General features: G+C 42.6%; 3 protein-coding genes across 4 annotated transcripts in view; 2 read left to right on the forward strand and 1 right to left on the reverse strand.

Annotated features, from left to right (window-relative positions):
- Window positions 1-7,728, reverse strand: part of LOC103506019 — a 19,226-nt gene extending 11,498 nt beyond the window's left edge. The window contains exons 1-6 of the mRNA XM_026821187.1: window positions 7,622-7,728; window positions 6,964-7,087; window positions 5,983-6,190; window positions 5,920-5,941; window positions 5,370-5,642; window positions 1,992-2,612 (exon numbers count right to left, since the gene is read on the reverse strand). Of these exons, the coding sequence (XP_026676988.1) occupies window positions 1,992-2,612; window positions 5,370-5,642; window positions 5,920-5,941; window positions 5,983-6,190; window positions 6,964-6,986 (1,147 nt within the window). The 5' untranslated portion in view covers window positions 6,987-7,087; window positions 7,622-7,728. The remainder of the gene's footprint in view (window positions 1-1,991; window positions 2,613-5,369; window positions 5,643-5,919; window positions 5,942-5,982; window positions 6,191-6,963; window positions 7,088-7,621) is intronic.
- A 667-nt stretch (window positions 7,729-8,395) lies between these two features.
- LOC103506012 lies at window positions 8,396-16,721 on the forward strand. 2 transcript variants are annotated; one of them, XM_017442679.2, is made up of 6 exons: window positions 8,396-8,512; window positions 12,137-12,321; window positions 13,515-13,537; window positions 13,987-14,170; window positions 14,903-15,113; window positions 16,270-16,721. In XM_017442679.2, the coding sequence occupies exons 2-6, from the start codon at window positions 12,243-12,245 to the stop codon at window positions 16,448-16,450; spliced, it is 678 nt and encodes a 225-aa protein (XP_017298168.1). In that variant the 5' UTR covers window positions 8,396-8,512; window positions 12,137-12,242; the 3' UTR covers window positions 16,451-16,721. The 2 variants fall into 2 exon arrangements, with proteins under 2 accessions (XP_017298168.1, XP_008468614.1); XM_008470392.3 differs by lacking the exon at window positions 13,515-13,537 and having other exon boundaries at window positions 13,964-14,170.
- Window positions 16,722-20,693: 3,972 nt separating this feature from the next.
- The window catches only part of LOC103506021, an 11,107-nt gene continuing 10,037 nt past the window's right edge, over window positions 20,694-21,763 (forward strand). Inside the window, exon 1 of the mRNA XM_008470399.1 lies at window positions 20,694-20,818. Coding sequence (XP_008468621.1) covers window positions 20,780-20,818 — 39 coding nt within the window. The 5' untranslated portion in view covers window positions 20,694-20,779. The remainder of the gene's footprint in view (window positions 20,819-21,763) is intronic.

The raw sequence follows: 21,763 nt of genomic DNA on the forward strand, positions 1-21,763 counted from the left end.
AGCTAATTTTTTTTTTTTTTTTTTTTTTTTTTCGATCCTTTCACTAATTGTCGGAGTTTTTACCTGAAAAATAAAAACATACTTTAAAGACTAAACAACACGATGGACAATAAGAGGAAATAAGAAGTAAATTACCATATACAAAGAGAACGTAGAATCAAGGTTAATATTGTTGTCGTGGTAGACAACCGTAGGTACATTTCCCAGAATCCCCTAGTGCCATTTCCCAGAATCATTTACGGGTGAACGGCTTTTTTACCTCGCCTTTTTGCCTGGATTTTAACCAGATCCTGAATTGCCCTCACGAGGCTGAGTAGGTAGGTTAGGTTTATTAAGATCTAAATACCTACTGCTTAAAAAGTTATGACCCCTTCAAGAAGTTTGGGGTTCTTCGCTTTTTGTTGTGTTCAGACGATGTCGGTGTTTTACGACTTGGCTAACCACAACCGTGCCCTCAATTGGAATCGTTGGAATCGCCCGGACTCTAGATCATCTGCCTGATTTTCTTGATATTCAAGAACTTTTTCTTCATCAGAGTCGGCGTGGTCCGATCTTTCTCATCCGGCAAGGTTTCCCACTTGTGCTTCGTCGTCCACTCATATATCCGGTCTTTGAATTTGGTCGACAGTTTCTTCTTCACCTCGGCCAGCTTTCGCTTGATGTGCCTCTTCCAGCCGCCCTTCGGTTTGGTCACGTAGTAGAGATCGGCCTCTCGTTTCGCCCGAGGCCCGTGAAGGCCGGAGTTGACGAGGTTGTAAGCTGCATCCATATCTTGCGCGATGTTTGGGGTAGTGACATCTTGGGTGTTGCTGCTTTTGGTATCTTTAATGTCGGTGCTTTTGGCACCTTGGAGGTTGATGCTTTTGACATCGTTGTTCAGAGTATCCGTCTCTTTACCACTCGTTATCGTGTCTTTGGTATCGACATTTGGAGTTTCAGTTCTTTTGGTATTGATATTTCCCTTTTCGGTATTGTGAGGTTGATGCTTTTGACATCGTTGTTCAGAGTATCCGTCTCTTTACCACTCGTTATCGTGTCTTTGGTATCGACATTTGGAGTTTCAATACTTTTGGTATTGATATTTCCCTTTTCGGTATTGGAATATACGAGACCTTGTTTAGACTGCTGGGGTAAAGGGACTTTTCAGTCCTATTCGGGCAGGATAAACAAGGTATATTCTATTCTTGTAGGGGGGAGGGGAGGTGGCCGGGCCCTCTGGGCCCCAAATTTTCACGTACAAGGAGAAAAATGGAGCTCGTGGGGGGGGGCACCTTGCCCCCCCCTCCCTAAATGCGGCCCTGAATGAGTAATGGGAAACTAACTGGCCGTTTTTGTCGTAACCCAAAAGGCCCATTCCCATTTTGTTGTTCGGAAAAAAATCGTGTGTGTAGTGGGCTAACTAGGCTAGCTGGCCATAATAATATATTACGCATAACTTCTCACTTTTTTTACACTTGGTTTCTTGAATGACAGTTCTCATACGTTCTGTTTGTTTCATACATTTTTTTAGGATTGTTGTTTTTTGTTTTGAAAATCTAATTGATTTTCGTATTTTTGGTAAACTTTGGATTCAATTCTGATCTAAAGTTTAAAGTCCCTGCCTCCCTGCTAATCAGTGACGGGACTCGAGTGAGATTTTTCAACTCGATTATTTTCTACTCGATTATTTTCCAACTCGAGTTGTAACTCGAGTGGAAATTAATCGAGTTGAATATTATTCCTGGAAATTACACCGTGCCGATTTCTCACTCGAGAGTCGAGTAGGCGAGCGAGTCGCTGTCGCGTTCTGTTCTTTTTACCTAGATTGGCCTGAATGCTGATGAATTCGTCAGGTTCCGGAAGGTCCTGCTTGGGCTGACAGTCTTTTCTGGAAGGTTCACTGCCTTTCCTGGAAGGTTCACCCGGTTTGCCGACAACGTTGGGGTTGAGGGGCTCTTCCGGTGCTTCTTTGAGCGCTCCCTTCCCGGTCTCGATCTCCCTTACAGGTTGACCTGCTTCCGCTTGATCCTTCGGCGGGTGTCCATTGATAAACTTGTCGATCCCCTCAACGTCGACAAGGTCCCTGTTCTCACGACGGGTTCGCGCCCCGCGTTTAACGTCGTTCGCTTCAGCGCCCGCCAAGTTTCGTTGAGCGGGAGCGTGTCTTTTCCCGCGGTTTCCGCTCACTTTCGCTTCAGCGCCCGTCAAATCTGCTCGCTGGGCGGGAGCGTTTCTTCTCCCGCGCCTTCCGCCCCGGACCACGCTTCGGGCGTTTCCGTTAACCGCGCGCCGCCTTCGTTCGTTCTCGACGTTCCCAATATTCTCGTCCGGACCCGCCTCTTCTGCCCGCGTTAGATTATCGACGCTCCTGCGCTTTCTATCGATCGCGTTATTGAGGTCGAACCAGTCGCGGTTATACTCGTTCATGTGCGCGTGCTGCGCTTTCGTTTTGTTGATCACGTCGCGCCAGTATTCTGCGCGCTTGAGCGCGTCTTGCGGGTCCATGCGCGACTCTACGTTGTCTTCGAGGGTGATGTTGAAGTATTTGCGCGGGTTCTCGTTGGCGGGCAGATGGTGGATGTTGAAGTCAGAGTCCATGAAGGCCGGGTTGTTCACCGGGTGCTCGCCGGGACCTGCAAAACAATGAGTAGAGGAAGAAATACTCAGCTAACTGATAATCCAATGGATCGGCAATTTTTTCCCGCTTATCCATCCAGGATTTCCAATTAGGTCAGCCACTCACCATCCAGTCCGCTTGTCAGGTCTAACTGATAGTGTGTTTGCTCATCAGGTATCAGGTAGACCATCGGCAATTTTTTCCCGCTTATCCATCCAGGATTTCCAATTAGGTCAGCCACTCACCATCCAGTCCGCCTGTCAGGTCTAACTGATAATGTGTTTGCTCATCAGGTATCAGGTAGACCTAATCAGGTGTACCTATTAGGTCTACCTGATAGTGAGTGGCTGGCCTTACAAATGTGTTTCCCAGTAACAAGTACAAATGAAGGGGCCACAATTTTTTCCCGTTCATCCCGATTTCCCATTTAGACTTGTCCCATTTAGACAGGTTCAACTTACTGTATTTCAACGGAACGATCAGGGTTGAACGGTAGAGATTGCCCCAGGCAATAATTTCCCCTTTGTTTGTAATTTCTATTATTTTGTGTTCCTACATTGAATTATAACCAATAAAGAGTCTATAAGTCCCTCTCCTTTCTCTCTCTCTCTCTCTTTATAATTTAAACAAGACATGAACCACTAAATGGATGAGTGACGGAGCGAAGCGACGGATTTCGTTTAGTTAGTAAAAAAAAACATATACATATACCTACACCCACCTATGGTCCTTGTTTAGACTGCGGGAGTAAAGGGACTTTTCAGTCTCATTTCGGCAGTATAAACAGGGTATATTTTATTCTATTCTACTTGAAAAAAAAACATGCCTTAATAAGTTTGATCCGAAAATTCCCCCTCCGGCTGAGATTCGAACCCAGCCCACTCTACTATAACGTCACCGTTACTCACCTAGCGTCACAAACATAATATTCGGCTTTGTCTCTTTCCAGCGGCATCGTTGAGGTCTCCGTTTTCAGCTTTCACGTGACCTGTGGATAAAGATATATATTTTGTAAAAAAAAAAAAATCGATATATCGAAATGTCCAATTTCGATGTATCGATATATCGTTAAAATATATCGATATTTACCACTCCTTAAGGCGAAGACCCCAGTATATCGACGAAAAATATATCGATTGTATATCGGTTTTCGATATAACATCCCTACCTGTGGAAGCCTTCCTCTCGGCTCGCGGATCAACGAACCCTGCGTCCAAAAAATCCCTTGTGGTCTTCTCCGTCCGCAGCCCACACTCACAGCCCTCCTTATATTCCTTCCTTAACTGGGTGAGCCGGACCGCCTCATAGATACCCGCATCGTTGAGGTGCCCCCGCCTTCGCGGGCGCTGCGGGATCGTAGCGTCTTCCGGGCCAAGACCCTCCTTCTGCGGGGCCGGTGTGGTGTGCTTGTGCCCACCGTATTCGTAAATCATTCCGTTGACGCGTCTGGTGACGATGGAGTCCTCTTCTACGCATTCGTCGAACGCTCCCGGGTAGACTTCGTGCTCCGCGTAACCATGGAAAGCCGTTTCGTCGGAGTGAGGTTCGTGTACGGCCGCTTTAGCTGCGGGTTGAGGGTTCTCCAGTCCTTCCCTCGCTCGAAGACCTTCGGCGACGGAGGGAGGTTGCCTGTCCGCGGTTGCTGCGGGTTGAGCATTCTCCACTCCTTCCCTCGCTTGAATGCCTTCGGCGATGTAGTCTCTCCGCGGTTGGTGTACCTCAGGGTTGTTGGTGGGCTCTTGAGGAGCCGGTCCTTTGGGGGCTTCCTGTACCTTGCCAGATTCCTCTACTTTCTGGGCTTCCTCCACTTTCTCAGATTCTCCTTTGTGGTTTTCCTCCACTTTCTCAGGTTGTTCTACTTTGTGGACGTCCTCTTCTTGATTTGTCTCTGGGTGAGGATGTTCGTGATGGCCTTCCGGCATACCATAGTCATCGACAGCAACTTGGTTGGGATCTTCCTTGGGTTGAACGAATCCTAAGAAGTCGATTGGTTGACGCGGTGTTTCTGGCTGGTGATGGGAGTGGCTGTCGGAATGACCACCTGAAAGAGGAGAAGTAAACAGTGATTAAAAAGAAATCAGTTTGAACCCAATCTTAAGGTGTGTCCTTATGTTTGTCCATATCTTAAAGTGTGTCCATAGTCGACCGGCCGTCCATCGACATCGATCAAAGTCGATCGACGAGGGGGTTGAACGGTAGAGATTGCCCCAGGCAATAATTTCCCCTTTGTTTGTAATTTCTATTATTTTGTGTTCCTACATTGAATTATAACCTACCTATAGACCTTGTTTAGACTGCGGGAATAAAGGGGCTTTTCAGTCTCATTTCGGCAGTATAAACAGGGTATATTTTATTCTATTCTACTTGAAGGAAAAAAAAAACATGCCTTAATAAGTTTGATCCGAAAATTCCCCCTCCAGCTGAGATTCGAACCCAGCCCACTCTACCATTTTGTTAAGCTACGCCGAGCAAGACCACTAAATGGATGAGTGACATGAACGGCCATTCCTTAAGGATTTACTAGCAGAAATCCGGAGCGAAGCGACGATTTTTAGTAAATTAAAAAACATATACCTACACCTACCTATAGACCTTGTTTAGACTGCGGGAATAAAGAGGCTTTTCAGTCTCATTTCGGCAGTATAAACAGGGTATATTCTATTCTATTCTACTTGAAAAAAAAAAACATGCCTTAATAAGTTTGATCCGAAAATTCCCCCTCCGGCTGAGATTCGAACCCAGCCCACTCTACTAAAACGTCACCGTTACTCACCTAGCGTCACAAACATAATGTTGGGACACATGCTCCTCTTCTCCAACATGGGGATCTCGCTGTCGTACGCGCCACCATCCGACATCAGAGCGTTCGGGAACGGATGCGTTTCATTCATCAAATCGTAATCCGGATCAAACGAATCGCTGATCCCGTTGATAAGCGTTTTGTTCTTCTCCGTGCGCTCGCATAACATGCCTTTCCAGAGGCGTGGCTGCATCTTCGGCTGGTAGTTGCCCTTCTGCTCGATCTGGCCCAGGTTGGCGGGGTCATCTGCGGGGGTGGAGGGGAAGGGCCGGACGGGGAGTTTTAGCATTTTCCGACCAGTGGTCGTGGCGCGAGGGGACGGTATGCAGTCACGGGGTATTCTACACCGGAGAGCAAACGCTACACGCCTTCCGTTCACGTGATACACGGATGAAAAACAGAGCTCTTATTTGTTGAAGGAACGGACCTCTGTCATCGTGCGCGGCGTGAAGGACAATAATAATAATAATAATAGTGAGATAGACCAAAGTGGCGAGAAATGATTGAAGAAATATAGAGCTACCTTCTCCAATAGAAGAGGCAACCTATGAATGAATGAATGAATGAATGAATTATTATTACTCACCTGGAAAAGCTCTCTATACTTATTTTCCACGCTGTCCCGCAGGAGATAGGGCAACGTGAGGTCCATAATCCAGGATTGCTTGGACTGGGCGGTGACATACTTGTTGAGGGTATAGGGCACCCCGTATTCCTTACCCATATTGTCTATGTAGCCTTGGGCTCCCAGAGGGGAGAGGAGGAGATAACAGGCGAACAGGAAGGATGAACTCCTGGAAGTGAAAGTTCAGGAAAATAGGGTTTATTTATTTATTTATTATTTTATTTATTTTAATACAACATACGGGCAGACCCTTTACTAACTAAGTTACATACAATATAATCTACCTATAAAAAAATAAAAATCCAAATCCAAAACCCAAATTAAAAAAATAAAAAAAAGGCCCCCCCGGTCCCATGCAAAACCAACATCTAGATTCTAGCGTCGCTCCAACATGGTTAAGGTAGAAACACACTACCATCACGTCACGTGAGCTCATGGAGAATCAGAAAGATGTAATTCAAAGTTTCCCCATATTATTGTTGGTAATTTCTTTCAGGATATCCACACTATCGTCACGTCACGTCACGTTACATCACGTCACGTTACATCACGTCACGTTACATCACGTCACGTTACGTCACGTCACGTGAACTCATGGAGAATCAGAAAGATGTAATTCAAAGTTTCCCCATATTATTGTTGGTAATTTCTTTCAGTATATCCACACTATCGTCACGTTACGTCACGTCACGTTACATCACGTCACGTGAGAGTAGTGTGGCTGTCCTGAACGAAATTACCTACAACAGGTACTTACTATGGGAAAACATTGTACTACATCTTTTTGATTTCTCATGAGCAACAGCCAGTCAAGGAACCAATCATTTGCATGATACAATTTTTTTTGACCTCTCCGGGAATCGAAACCGGGTCTCCCGTGTGCAAGGCAAGTACAGTGACCACTACGCTATGGGAGCTTGAAAATGAATAAAATTTACTTACCTTCGACCTCTATCATGTCCCATGTTCTTAGGAGTGGGAGGATCGGAAATCAAACGATGAAAGGTTTAAAATCACTTGAAAATCAACAGCCGAAGAGGCATTTTCACATCACATTGTTTTTACACTGAAACAAGTATGTCCCTGAGGAAACGAACTATTTTCTTAGATCAGCCACTCACTATCAGGTATACCTGACACCTGATGAACACACACACTATCGGGTAGACCTGACAGTTACCGCTAAAAAGGTTCGTCTGTCAGGTCTACCTGATGAGCACACACTCTCTATCAGGTAGACCTTGGGAACGAAATGAACAAAACACTTCGTTCAACTCAATCTACAACTAAAACTACAACTTTAATGTCCCCTATCCGTTCAGGTCACACTAAAAGCCTAATTTCACACTATAATAAATATTAATAATAAATAAAGAGCCTAATTAAGAGGGAAAAAACCGGCGTGAACTACATTATTAAATTGTTAAAGCGCCTGAACTACATTATTAAAGTGTTAAAGCGCCTGATTTGGAAAACAAAAGGAAGTAAAAATGTCTTGAACGTGCTTTGATTGTCTTGAGTGTACTTTGACTAAAGTGTGACCTGTACCAGGCTAAGAATTCGGTGTCACTGTCAAAAACAACCTCAACGAAGTATTTACCAGGGTTGGCTTACGAAACGCAGGCAAACAAGGTCGGAAAGCGGTCTTTAAAAACAGGGTCGGAAAGGAAACGTTCTGACTCTAGACCTCCTCTTGTAGGAAGTCTTTTCCCCGATTGTGAGCATGAGAAAAAAAATGCTGATCAAACATTTGATAAGCCAGGGACCCGAGAATAATTTGTACATTGCTTCGTTCTGCTCTGTCATGTTCCAGCAAAATAACCACGGGCACCTTAGTCATTCATTAGGCAATAAATTGGTGTAGTGGTCAAGACGCTCGACTGGTAAACAGGAGGGCGCGGGTTCAATCCCGACCGAGACATGGGTTTTTATTTTCAATATCGTTTGAGAATTTGACCATAGTAATGGTAGTAGCTTTTACTGCTCGAGTGAAGGGGCTTTTCAGTTCTATGCGAGAAGTCTATTAATACCAGCCGAGCCAGACTGGTTAGCTTGGAAGCGCTAGTTCGGGAACTCTAGCCTGAGTCGAACTTTATCCTAAACAGATAAGGTTCGTTCTCGGAACGGAAAGCTTTCTCCTATCCTGTCTTCCTCTCTTCGATTTCGGTACAATACAATTTGTTCTTGTTCTCCTTCGTCTTCTTCTTAATATTCTTATTTATCATTCTTCTCCTCCTCTTTCTCCTTCACCTATATTCTTTTTCGGTTCTTATAACCTCATGTTTGCCAACATGTTCTCGTGTTACTAATCTCACTTTCATTTTCTTTGGTCTCCTATTCTTTTTAAACATTAATTGTTTTCTTTTTTTAATAGGCGAGAGCCAGGAGAGAGGTTGTGTGGCTTTCTGTGGTGTTTATAGTTCTCACCTCATTCTAAGCAATGTGGTTCCAGTTGTAAAGGCCGTGTGCGTGTCTTAGAACAGTTTTCTTTGTAAGTTTTTCTTTTCTGTTTAAATAGGTACAGAGTGTTCACAAGGTCCGGGGGCCCCTGAAAAATATTTAAACTGCTAAAGATGAAAAGCTGAAATTCCGGGTAAAGTTTGAACGTTTAAAATGCCATCATTTTTGAAGTACCTACCACATTTTGGCCGACCCTGGCTCAGGCCGTTTCAAAAGTTCAAAAAAATCACCCTGAATTTCAACTTCTCATCTTTAGCAGTTTAAAAAAAAAAAAAATCAGGAGTCGCCGGACTTTATAAATACTCTGTAGAAGTTGTGTATGTAGGGCTAATTAAGATAACATAGTGACGTTTACCCTTTTAACTTTTAAAGCAAAGTTCAAATAGTAGTGGGTGGCCAAATGTAGTCGCGTAATATATTTATAGTTTACGTAGGTGCCTATACCTACCTAATTATACTTTACTAGGTGAAATAGGTTAACTAGGCTGGCAAGATATGTGCCTAGGTATTTAATGAACTAATTTCGCGTCGCCAGCCTAGTTAGCTTAGTTGGTAGTGCGTCTGCCTTGTAAGCGCTAGGCCGCGGGTTCGATTCCCGCCCGGGGCGGATTTTATCCCGCTGGGATAATGTTCGTACTCGGAACGGCTGGCTTTCTCCTACCCTGTCTTCCTTCTCTCTTCGATTTCGGGACCATAGCAGTTACAGTTCCCTTTGTCAAACCTCTTAAAAAATAATAATAATTTCGCGTCGAAACCACTGGCTTTCTCCTATAGGAGGATATATCCTGTCTTCCTATTCTCTCTCTTCGATTTCGGGACGATATGGCCTCAGCAGTTACAGTTCTCTCTATCAAACCGCTTTTTTTAAGTCTACCTACTGTTCATGAAAGGGTCAAGTCTTATAGTATTCATTCCTATCCTGTCTTCCTTCTCTCTTCGATTTCGGGACGATAAGACCATAGCAGTTACAGTTCCCTTTGTCAAACCTCTTGAAAAAAATAATAATAATTTCGCGTCGAAACCACTGGCTTTCTCCTATAGGAGGATATATCCTGTCTTCCTATTGTCTCTCTTCGATTTCGGAACGATATGACCTCAGCAGTTACAGTTCTCTCTAATATCAAACCGCTTTTTTTTAAGTCTACTGTTCATGAAAGGGTCAAGTCTTATAGTATTCATGGGGTAGAATAGAATAGAATAGAATATACCTTGTTTATCCTGCCCGAATAGGACTGAAAAGTCCCTTTACCCCAGCACCCATCAGTCTAAACAAGGTCTCGTATATTTGATGGGTTAAAGAATAATACATACAACTAACAATTCAGTAAAAAGACCTTGCTTAACTAGAAAAAAAGGGACTTCTCAGTCTTATAAACAGGATAAACAAAGTATATTATTTTCTATTCTTTTTATAATTTCGCGTCGAAACCACTGGCTTTCTCCTATAGGAGGATATATCCTGTCTTCCTATTCTCTCTCTTCGATTTCGGGACGATATGACCTCAGCAGTTACAGTTCTCTCTATCAAACCGCTTTTTTTAAGTCTACTGTTCATGAAAGGGTCAAGTCTTATAGTATTCATGGGGTAGAATAGAATAGAATAAAATAGAATAGAATATATCTTGTTTATCCTGCCCGAATAGGACTGAAAAGTCCCTTTACCCCAGCAGTCTAAACAAGGTCTCGTATATTTGATGGGTTAAAGAATAACACATACAACTAACAATTCAGTAAAAAGACCTTGCTTAACTAGAAAAAAAGGGACTTCTCAGTCCTATTCAGGCAAGATAAACAAAGTATATTATTTTCTATTCTTTTCAGTGAAGTGTATTGATGTGTGTTATAATAGGTAGTGTGTATGTCAAGTCATGATGTGAGATGTGTATTCAGCTCAGTGCACCCCGGGTTTAATTGAATTAAGGCTTAGAAATTAGGACGGGGAGGAATGATAGATTGTTCTTTTATTGTTTCCTAAACTTGTAACTTATAAGCTATAACAGCGATTTTCAACCGGGGGGTACATGAGAGGCCTTCCAAGGGTACGCGAGAAAAAAATGTGTAATGGCGATTATCAATGCAGTGCAGTCCAGAAAAGTACTGAATTTTAACCTCAAGGTACCTACTGAAGTACTGAATTTTTTCAAAAGGTGCTGAGTGTGTTTAGAACTCAGTAGTAATGGTACGCCTACACATCAACCTAGGTGTATATGTTGCGAAAAAATAGCTCACTCCGCGGAGTAAAAAATGCAAAATGCTCATTCCACGAAATTCGGCAATTGAGCAACTGTAAATAGCTCAGTCCGCGCATTGGATTTATGCAAAAGTTGAACTGCCGAAATCGACCATTGAGCACCAAGAGAAAGAAGGCTAAACTGCTCACTCCGCGGAGTGGAGAACATTAAATGCCAGACCGCGGATTGTGCGTTTTGAAAAATGCTCAAACCCCGATCTAATGGTACTTGAACCCCTTGTAACTTTTACCACTTACCAATAATAGCGAAAGATTATTTGGTTATCCATGAAATTCGACGTAGATTTCAAAAATGAAATAAAAAATAGGGGTTCTTATTTGAGAGCGAGGAAGCCGGGCCCCCTCGCCCCCCCCCCCTCGACAAAATCCTGGAACCAGGGATCTTCTACATCAGAGCTCACCTTCAGTAGGTTAGGTCTTAACTTTGAGGTGTCATTATTGTAACCTATTATCTTGTATTGTAAATAAGAATAGAATAGAATGTACCTTGTGTATCCTGCCAGAATGAGACTGAAAAGTCCCTTTACGCCCACAGTCTTATAAGTGTAATTCAATTATTCCATCAATTTCACCTTTCCAGTTCAATTGAAAGGCAACATTGCTTGCGAGATGGGCAGCAAGAATGAACTTCTCATCACGGAACTCCTGTTTCAAAATAAGCTCGTCAACTTTACTCCGGAGGAGATAGCCGCTCTGCTTTCCTGTCTAGTGTTCCAGTCTAAGACTACAACACCTACCGAACTACCTGAGTCACTCAAACAGGTAAGATAATGGCCCTAGAACCAGGGATCTTCTACATAAAAAAAAAACTTTTCACAAAAAAAAACTTTTGTTGTAAAAACTTTTCACATTTTTTTTTTTATTATTTCAATATCATTATTTTTTTTTCAATCATTACTGTTATTTGTTGGAATGTATGATTTATTTATGTAAATAAATGAAAAGTATTCTTATTAAAAAAAAGACAAAAAAAAAACACACACACACACACGGTATTGAACCATTTTTCATTATTATTACAAAATATTAAAAAACAAGATGTTATTAATCTCACATTTCCTCCTTTCCTAACGCAGGTCTGCTCAGTTCAAAATGTAAAACCTGCCCCCGCCTGGAATCGAACCCTGCCGCTTGTAAAAAGCGACCTCCAATTAACAGACCCGTCAACAGTACCCTCCCGGTATGAACGTCCTAATAGGCGTGTATGGCGGCCATACACTCGAAAATTCCACTCAAATACCCTTAAATATTGACTTTAAATAATTATTGTATTCTTATTAGATAGGTATTGTGATAGAAATTAGTGTCCGCCCTACACTTGTACCCTCACTGGTATACGCCACTGAAAATATTAAAAACAAGATGTACCTATTAAATCTCACATTGCCCCCTTCCCTAACGCAGATCTGCTCAGTTCAAAATGTAAAACCTGCCCCCGCCTGGAATCGAACCCTGCCACTTGTAAAAAGCGACCTCCGATTAACAGACCCGTCAACAGTACCCTCCCGGTATGAACGTCCTAATCCCGATCCTGCTGGGTGTGGTGGTCCTTGATATTGCCATGGGCAAGACCTTCAAACCAAACAAAGGTAAGTATTGCCAGCCTATCTAAATATGAAAATAACTTTTACTCTTCACTGGTTTTGGTTGCTAGGTTTATTTTATTGTAACATGACTTAACTTACAGACTAAAGTTCTTTTTAAACACTGATGATGCCCGAAGGGGTGAAACTAGTCTGTAAGTTAAGTCATAGAATAGACTTAACTTACAGACTAAAGTTCTTTTTAAACACTGATGATGCCCGAAGGGGTGAAACTAGTCTGTAAGTTAAGTCATGTTACAATAAAATAAACCTAGCAACCAAAACCAGTGAAGAGTAGAAGTTATTTTCATATTCAGATATTTAAAATGAACCTTCACAAAGTTACTGGGTCTACCATCAATATGCTAAAATGCCAGCCTAGTTAGCTTGTTTGGTAGCGCGTCTGCCTTGTAGGCGCTAGGCCGCGGGTTCGATTCCCGTATTCGAACAGCATTTTCCCTCAAGGTTGGGGTTCCCTTACACCTCAGCCACTTTGGGCTTTTTGTGTACAGGGAAAGATGCTTAGTTATCTACATAGTGAAGATTCAGCCGCTCATATAATCTGAGCAGCCTCTTTACTAGATTATGTTGGATGAGTTCCTCTCAGGTATTTGAAGACCCAATGAGGTTTATTCTCCATGGGTTCGATTACCACCCGGGGCGGATCCTGAACGGATAATGTTCGTTCATCTTCCTTCTCTCCTCGATTTCGGGACAATAAGATCTTTATTAAATTTAATAAATCCGCCTCTGGTGGGAATCGAACCCACGACCTAGCACTTACAATTTAACCGCTCTATAGTCGCTCTGCCTTCCAAGCTAACTAAGCTGGAAAGGTAGTTGTTAAAACCAGTGCACTAAATCACCAAAGTATGGAAAAGTATCTTACAAAGTGTAATAGCCAATGGAAAAGCAGAATTTTGAATTTGGACGAATCATATCGAAATATGGAATTGTAAATACTTTTTCATACTTTGTTGTTTTAGGGCACTGTAGACACTGTTGCCACTGCTGACCACTCACGCTCAGACCGTGGCAAAAAAGGTTGGAGATCTAGTTCTGTCAGACTGTCTGAGAGACCCCGGTCTGAAGCTTTGTCCGCTCTAAGTTTCGAGGCCTTTTTTAAAATTATTTTTTATAAAGCAATAAATTAGTTTTTATAAAGCCTTTAAAAAAATCTTCTCAATTTTTTTCTTCAGGTTTGAAACGTACCAACCCGCGCAATATACTGCTATTTCTCCCGCTCCTCTCATCCGGAAGAGTGGCCGAGGTGTCAAGGCGCTCGACTCAAGACCCATAGGTATTAGGAGGGCTCGGGTTCAAATCCCTCGTAAAATTCCGTATCATAAAATTCCGTACCTCGGCTGGGATTGAACCCACGCCCTCCTGTTTACCAGGCGAGCGCCTTGACCACTACACCACCGAGGAAAGGTAGTTGTTACAACCTGTAGACACTGTTGCCACTGCTGCCCACTCACACTCAGACCGTGGCAAAAAAGGTTGGAGACCTGGTCAGACTGTCTGAGAGACCACGGTCTGAAGCTTTGTCCGCTCTAAGTTTCGAGGCCTTTTTTAAAATTATTTTTTATAAAGCAATAAATTAGTTTTTATAAAGCCTTTAAAAAATCTTCTCCCTTTTTTTCTTCAGGTCTCAAACGCACCAACCCGCGTCCGTGCACGCCCAAGTCCACAATCAACTTCCAGCGCACCCAATGGTCCCCTTGGGGGGGTCGACGCACCCCCAAATGGACCCGCATCTTTGAGACCCCCTGGTGGAACAAGGATTGGATCCCGGAGAAAGTCCAGAAGCGGAGAATGGCCTTCCTTTTGGCGCGAGGCGTCATTACCACGCTAGGTGAGTCTTCAAAATTGATCCCAAGAGCAAGGTAATGCCTGAAGAGGTTGATATACAACAGTGAGGGTACTTCTAGGTTCCATCAAGGCCCTGAGATAGCAGACCTATCAAACCCCTCATTAGACCCCTTCAGTTCGGGGGCCCTGAGCTAGCTCTCTGGCCTAGATGGGACCTCTTGGTATCCTCTTAATGGGATAGTATATGGACTCACAGCTTTTCTCTAGAATAAACCTGAGTGTGCGGACTCTTTAGAGGCCTCTTGGTATCCTCTTAATGGGATAGTATATGGACTCACAGCTTTTCTCTAGAATAAACCTGAGTGTGCGGACTCTTTAGAGGTGCTGTAGGTGAATTTTAGAGAAACTGAGGAGGTTGAAATATACCAGTGAGGGTACTTCTAGGTTCCATCAAGGCCGGGGGATAGCAGCTCGATTCCCGGCCCCGCCGGGAATCGAACCCGGACCTCCTGCGTGCAAGCCTAGTGTGATACCCACTCAGCCAAAGAAGTTAGTTGCTTATATGTAATATAGAGCGATCAGTGTGTGAAACGTGAATGGATCTTGATTTTATAATATAAGATGTATTAGAATAAAATGGAATGTAGTAGATTTAATAAAATAGGAAAGACGAAAAGGGACGAAAAGAGAAGATAAAGGAAGAGAAGGGAAGAAAAGGAGAAAAGAAGCTTAAGAAGAGGGGAAATGAAAATACGAAAATCTTTCTCAATTTCAGGCAAGGGCGAAATCAAAACCGAAACGTCCACGCCTGGCCAGATGAACTTCCCCGAGACCACAATACATCCGGCCCTGTTCGTCTTCTACAATATGCTACGCTACGATAACGTGAAGCGAGCGTACGTAACGCCTTACGCAGAACTGGTGCTGGATCTAATGGGCAAGCGACATAAACTGAACAAGATCATTCGGAATGGACAGAATACACGGTAAGTACCTAGCTACCTGTCAGGAAAAAAATCACAAAAAAAGCGAAAATTACTAAAAATAAAGAGGAAAATGATTAAAAAGATCAGAAAGTAAGTAAAGGATTGTATGAACATAATATTCTAGTTTAAGGCCAGATCAATATCAGGAGCTGGCCATATTAATATATTACGCATAACTTCTCACTTTTTTTACACTTGGTTTCTTGAATGACAGTTCTCATACGTTCTGTTTGTTACATACATTTTTTTAGGATTGTTGTTTTTTGTTATGAAAATCTAACTGATTTTCGTATTTTTGGTAAACTTTGGATTCAATTCTGATCTAAAGTTTAAAGTCCCTGCTAATTTTAATATTTAGCCACCTATGTACAAAACTGCTAATTTTCATAGGGTCTAGGTCTATCATGATTTTTTTTTTTAAGAGGTTTGACAGAGGGAAATGTAACTGCAGGCTATGGTCTTATCGTCCCGAAATCGAAGAGAGAAGAAAGACAGGATGGGAAAAAGCCAGCCGTTCAGAGAACGAACATTATCCGTTCAGGATATAATCCGCCCCGGGCGGGAATCAAACCCGCGACCTAGCACTTACAAAGCAGACACGCTCAAGGGCTTATTGGCACAGTTATTCTACTCAAGGGCTTATTGGCACAGTTATTCTACTCAAGGGCTTATTGGCACAGTTATTCACTTGCAAAGTGTGGGTACATTGGTGGTGTAGTGGTCAAGGCGCTCGCCTGGTAAACAGGAGGGCGTGGGTTCAATCCCAGCCGAGGTATGGAATTTTATCCTCAATATAATTTGAGAATTTGACCACAATAATAGTCGTAGCCTACTGCTGGAGTAAAGGGACTTTTCAGTCCTATACGAGCAGTATAAATAAGCACTATTATCAAATGGAACACTCCTACCCAAAATCATTGAAGGAAGAATAGAAGGGAAACGAGATCGTGGAAGGCAGAGAAGGACGTGGATGGATGACATCAAGGAATGGACTGAGACCTGACAGGCGGACCTTTTCAGCCGTACCTGTCTACCTGATACTGAGTGGCTGACCTTAGGACCCTTAGGTGTAGGGGCAAACGGACGGGTCAAGCCGTTAATTTTCTACGAATCTACGGTCCTAAAAGACAACCTTTATTTCCTCCCGGTTTTCCAGATGGCTCATCGAACGCGGATGGACATCGACGCTGCGCGCAAACTACACCGGACCGACGCGAGAACGCGGCGAGAAGAAACGAATACGCGATATGATGGAAGAACTACGAAAAAAATACGAAAGAGAAAGCAAAATCAAACGCGGCCATCGTATTTTCACAGATGATATATACCCTAAATAGGTACTTTTAGGTACATGTCAGTACATTTGTACTTTTTGGAACAATTCAGTACATTTGTACTTTTAGGTACATTTCAGTACATTTGTACTTTTATAGCTACGATTGCTTGGAATCAAATACGAGAGAGAGCACTTAAGATCAAAAGAAGCCATCGTATTTTCAGACACAACATACCTTAGGTACGTACTAAAGTGCTAGCCTAGTTAGTTTGGTTGTTAGCACGTCTGCCTGGTAAGCACTAGGTCGCGGGTTCGATTCCCGTCCGGGGTGGATTTTATCCTGATGGCATAATGTTCGTTCTCGGAATGGCTGGCTTTTTCCTATCCTGTCTTCCTTCTCTCTTCGATTTCGGAACGATAAGACCTTAGCAGTTACAGTTCCCTCTGTCAACCCTCTTAAAAAAAAAAGATGTTAATCTCGGAATTCATTTAATTATTTGTTCTAGTACTTATACGTAACTCCAGACTGCAAGTAAGAAAAGACCAGTACTACCAGTAGATAAATAAAACACTAGTATTATAAATAAAAATAATTATATATTTTGTTTGATATTTTTCAATTTCATTAGAATAGGTGCCATTAGAAGACAAAAGGTATTTAAGCATAAGGGGAAAATCGAATTAAAGGCCCCTCCCCAGTTGTCCTGGACCCTGTTTCAGTGAGGAGCCTTTTCAGCTTTGTGTCGGTTTGTTTACATTTTTACAAAGTAGTGCTGTGTTACTGTGCGATGACATGGTGCCTTAGTGGGTAGTTGGGTATTGTGTTAATTTTAATTAAGTTAGTGCGTGACATTGTGCCTTAAGGTAGAAACACACTACTATCACGTCACTCACGTGACTTTTTTTTTATTTAAAAGATATGAAATCTAAAGATAAACTTAAGTTTAACTTGAAATGAAAATCTTGCCAAATTTCATGAAATCTAGCCAGTTATCTTTTTTTTTTCGTAGCGATGAAACAACTGCTACATTGGACGCTTGTGGCCTGTGTCGTAGCATGCCCATCCCGTAGTATGCCTCTCATCAGATGGGCGAGAAGAGACACAATACTTCCCATTTAGGTGCTGGGTCAACACGAGAACACCAGAAAGTAACCCGCTGAAATATTTGCAATCGAAATGAGGGCAGTGTAGTGCAGTGTAGCTAACTGCGAACCACATCTTTCTGACATGAGCTCACGTGACATGACGTGATGATAGTGAGCTTCTACCTTTAGTGGACTTTCTGTGTTATTTGAGTTAGAGTGTCAATGTCGTGGTGCCTTAGTGTTTGTTTATTTACCTATTTCCTCAAGTTAGTGTGTGACACTGTGACATAGTGCCTTAGTGGGCAGGCAGTGTAGGTACTGTGTTTCTTAAGTTAGACCCGTCGTCCGTCGCACATTGAAAGTGTAGTCGCTTTCAATGTACGATGGACTTTAGTGTTGACATGGCGTATAGTGTTTATTTACCTATTTCCTCAAGTTAGTGTGTGACACTGTGACATAGTGCCTTAGTGGGCAGGTAGTGTAGGTACTGTGTTTCTTAAGTTAGACCCTTCGTCCGTCGTACATTGAAAGCGTAGTCGCGCGACTACGCTTTCAATGTACAACGGACTTTAGTGTTGACATGGTGTCTTAGTGTTTCTTAAGTTTCCACTCATTATGAGATATCAGGTAGACCTGACAGGCGGACCTTTTCAACCGTACCTGATGGTGAGTGGCTGACCTTAGGAAGATAGGAACTGGTGCTATCACTGCACTGTAGGTACCTACAACGGTACAACCTACAGGAAGTTTTTTTTTTTTTTTTGAGGTTACACTTATCAAGTTATATCACTTATCTTTCACTCAAGACCTGCTCAAGTTCACTCTAAATCCCCCGGGAAAAACTTCCGTGTTTCAAGTTTTGCCAACTAAGTTTGACAATCAAACTCAACACAACTTCGGCGAAATACCAAACAATGCTAAGTGACGAAAACAATCGTTTTACCCGTGGTTACAGGGTGATCAAGTTCACTCTAAATCCCCCGGGAAAAACTTCCGTGTTTCAAGTTTTGCCAACTAAGTTTGACAATCAAACTCAACACAACTTCGGGGAAATACCAAACAATGCTAAGTGACGAAAACAATCGTTTTACCCCGTGCTTACAGGGTGGTATCGTAAAAAAGTCGAACCTATGTAGAAAGTTGTGAAAAATCCAAATCCGAAGACGAAACTCCGGAAAACTAACTTTAAAAGGTCGAAAATTCTATTTTCATCTGTCGCTCTAATGAAAAATAATATTTCGCCACGAAATTCCGCTGGACAAAGCTAGTGTCGCCTTTACGCTAAACGGTAATTATTCAGAATCCACGATAATGAAAAAGGAAGCTCCTTTTTGTGTTTAACCTAACCCTATACAGGGTGGTATCGTAAAAAAGTCGAACCTATGTAGAAAGTTGTGAAAAATCCAAATCCGAAGACGAAACTCCGGAAAACTAACTTTGAAAGGTCGAAAATTCAATTTTCATCTGTCGCTCTAATGAAAAATAATATTTCGCCACGAAATTCCGCTGGACAGAGCTAGTGTCGCCTTTACGCTAAACGGTAATTGTAATTATTCAGAATCCACAATAATGAAAAAGAAAGCTCCTTTTTGTGTTTAACCTAACCCTATAGAATATTACTGCGGGATTTACCTTTTTAAAGATTTTCGGACCGCCCTGTAAGCACCTCACCTATTTTCTCTCGTGTATTTTTCTAATCTCGTTTGTCAAACCACGGACAAAACTTGCAGAAAACTTGACGGGCGAAATAACAGTTCCCTCGTTTTAAAACTTGTTTTATGTTTCGTGAGCAACTTTTCCAAGTTGGTTATCTTTCAAACGAGATAAGGTGCATTTTCCTCTCTAAAGATTCTCTACCATTGCACATGTGACATGTTTGGCAACAATGCCCATTTTTTTGCTGTCACATTGATCTGGACACACTATAGGTTCCTTAAATTTGACCTCTTTTGGGCGTAATGGCGCGGACAACTTTGGCTGCCACGGGCACTACGGGCAGCTTATAGGTACCTATATTTTTAACGGTTATCTGAAAGAGGGGCCTCTGGGTAAAAGTTGACCTCCTTTGCCTCCTTTTCTACAGTTCCCTCTATCAAACGCAAACCTGTTCAAACTTTATCCTAAAGGTAAGGTTCGTTCTCGGAACGGCTGACTTTCTCCAGTTCTCCTGTCATGTCCTGGTTCTTCCTTCGATTTCGGGACGATAAGACCTCCTTTGCTACAGCTCCTTCTATCGAACCTCTCCAAAGTTCAAACTTTATCCTACATAAATAGTTATATATTCTCCGAATGGTCTTCTTCTTCTTCGTCTTCTTCTTCTTCTCCTCCTTCGTCTTCTTCTTCTTCTCTTTCTTCTTCTCCTTCGTCTTCTCCTTCTTCTCCTTCGTCTTCTTCTTCTTCTTCGTCTTTTTCGTCTTCTTCTTCTTCTCCTCCTCCTTCGTCTTCTTCTTCTTCTTCTTCTTCTCCTTCTTCGTCTTCTTTTTCTTCTTCTCCTTCGTCGTCTTCTTCTTCTCCTCCTCCTTCGTCTTCTTCTTCGTCTTCTTCTTCTTCTTCTTCTTCTTCTCTTTCTTCTTCTCCTTCGTCTTCTTCTTCTTCTTCTCCTTCGTCTTCTTCTTCTTCTTCTTCTTCTTCTCCTTCGTCTTCTTCTTCTTCTCCTTCTTCTTCTTCTTCTTCTTCTCCTTCGTCGTCTTCTTCTTCTCCTCCTTCGTCTTCGTCTTCTTCTTCCTCTTTTTTTAAAGTGACGTTAAACAATTGTCTGACGTCATACAATTGTATCTGTTGTATTTTTGTCTAACAATTGACGGAGTGTTTTCTGTTGAAAACAACCGGACCATACCCTCTTCCGTTGTTGAAGGGATTGTATCTGTTGTATTTTTGTCTAACAATTGACGGAGTGTTTTCTGTTGAAAACAACCAGACCATACTCTCTTCCGTTGTTGAAGGGATGCACTCTGTTTCCTGAACGTCTGACAATAGGTTAAATATACAGGGTTACAGAGCTGGTTACAAAGTCTCACCCAAGACAAAACCTCACCTCTGCGGTCGAGTGGTTAAGAGCACTCTCAATCACATACACCTCACTGTATACCTGTAATTCAGGTTACGAATATAGCTCGTTGATTCTTTTGTCTCTATGCCGTATTGATGAATTGTGGATATGTTTATTTGGAAAACCTTAGTACATAGTACCTACCTATTGGTTAGGTTGATTTTTTTAGGTAATGATGAGGGGGATGGTCGTTATGGAGGTGGTGAAGGTCGTGGTTCTGAGGAGGGCGAGCACGATTACGCCGAAATCGCGCGCATGGCGAGAGAAAACGCCCATTTGGCAGGTGGAACAAAGGTAAGTAATAGAATAGAAACAAATTATATATATATTTTTTTTAGGTTTGATAGAGGGAACTGTAATTGTTGAGGTCTTATCTTCCCAAAATTGAAGAGTCTTCAGCCAGCCTAGTTAGCTTGGTTGGTGGCGCGTCTGCCTTGTAGGTGCTAGGCCGCGGGTTCAATTCCCGCCCGGGGTGGATTTTATCCTGATGGGATAATATTCGTTCTCGGAACGACTGGCTTTCTCCTATGCTGTCTTCCTTCTCTCTTCGATTTCGGGACGATAAGACCTTAGAAGTTACAGTTCCCTCTGTCAAATCTCTTTAAAAAAACCCTAATTTTTAACTGGGCTGGCTATACAATTTATATTTCTACTAGCTGAATTCCGTCGCTTCGCTCCGGAATCCCGCTAGTTCATCCCGAGGCATGGCCAAACTTGTAGAAAAGGCATGGCCGAACTTGAGCGGAACATTTCTCTCTCGCAGTCTCTGCACTCTGTGTATTTCTTATGGAGATTTTAGCGATCAAAAATTGATCATATCTCAGGATCGGTTTAGATTTTCGCAAAATCCTTTCTTATTGCACACCTAGACCATAAAAGGAATATCCCTACCAAATTTCAGCTTTCTAGGTGTTGTGGTTATAGAGATAGAGCGATCAGTGTGTGAACGTGTCGCGGGGTAGACAAACGCTTTCAGCAGGTATCATACAGGTGCAACGGAGGTCGCAACAGGAGTGAAGTTGCCAACGAACGAATTTCAACACCGCTGCGCAATGAGTTGTTAGGCGCACCCCCCAAAGGACCACCAGCAACGACGAACACCACCGCTACTTGTTACAACCCTAAGGCCTCCGCGGGCGCCGGTTCATTAGGCAGTTCTCCAGCAACTAGAGGAACTCAACTCCGCAAGAACCCCTGTCTTTAAATATAATATTGTTCTGGTAAGTGTCAAGTTATCAA

The sequence above is a fragment of the Diaphorina citri genome, unplaced genomic scaffold (genome assembly GCF_000475195.1).
Source record: "Diaphorina citri unplaced genomic scaffold, Diaci psyllid genome assembly version 1.1 scaffold209, whole genome shotgun sequence".
NCBI classification, from domain to species: domain Eukaryota; kingdom Metazoa; phylum Arthropoda; class Insecta; order Hemiptera; family Psyllidae; genus Diaphorina; species Diaphorina citri.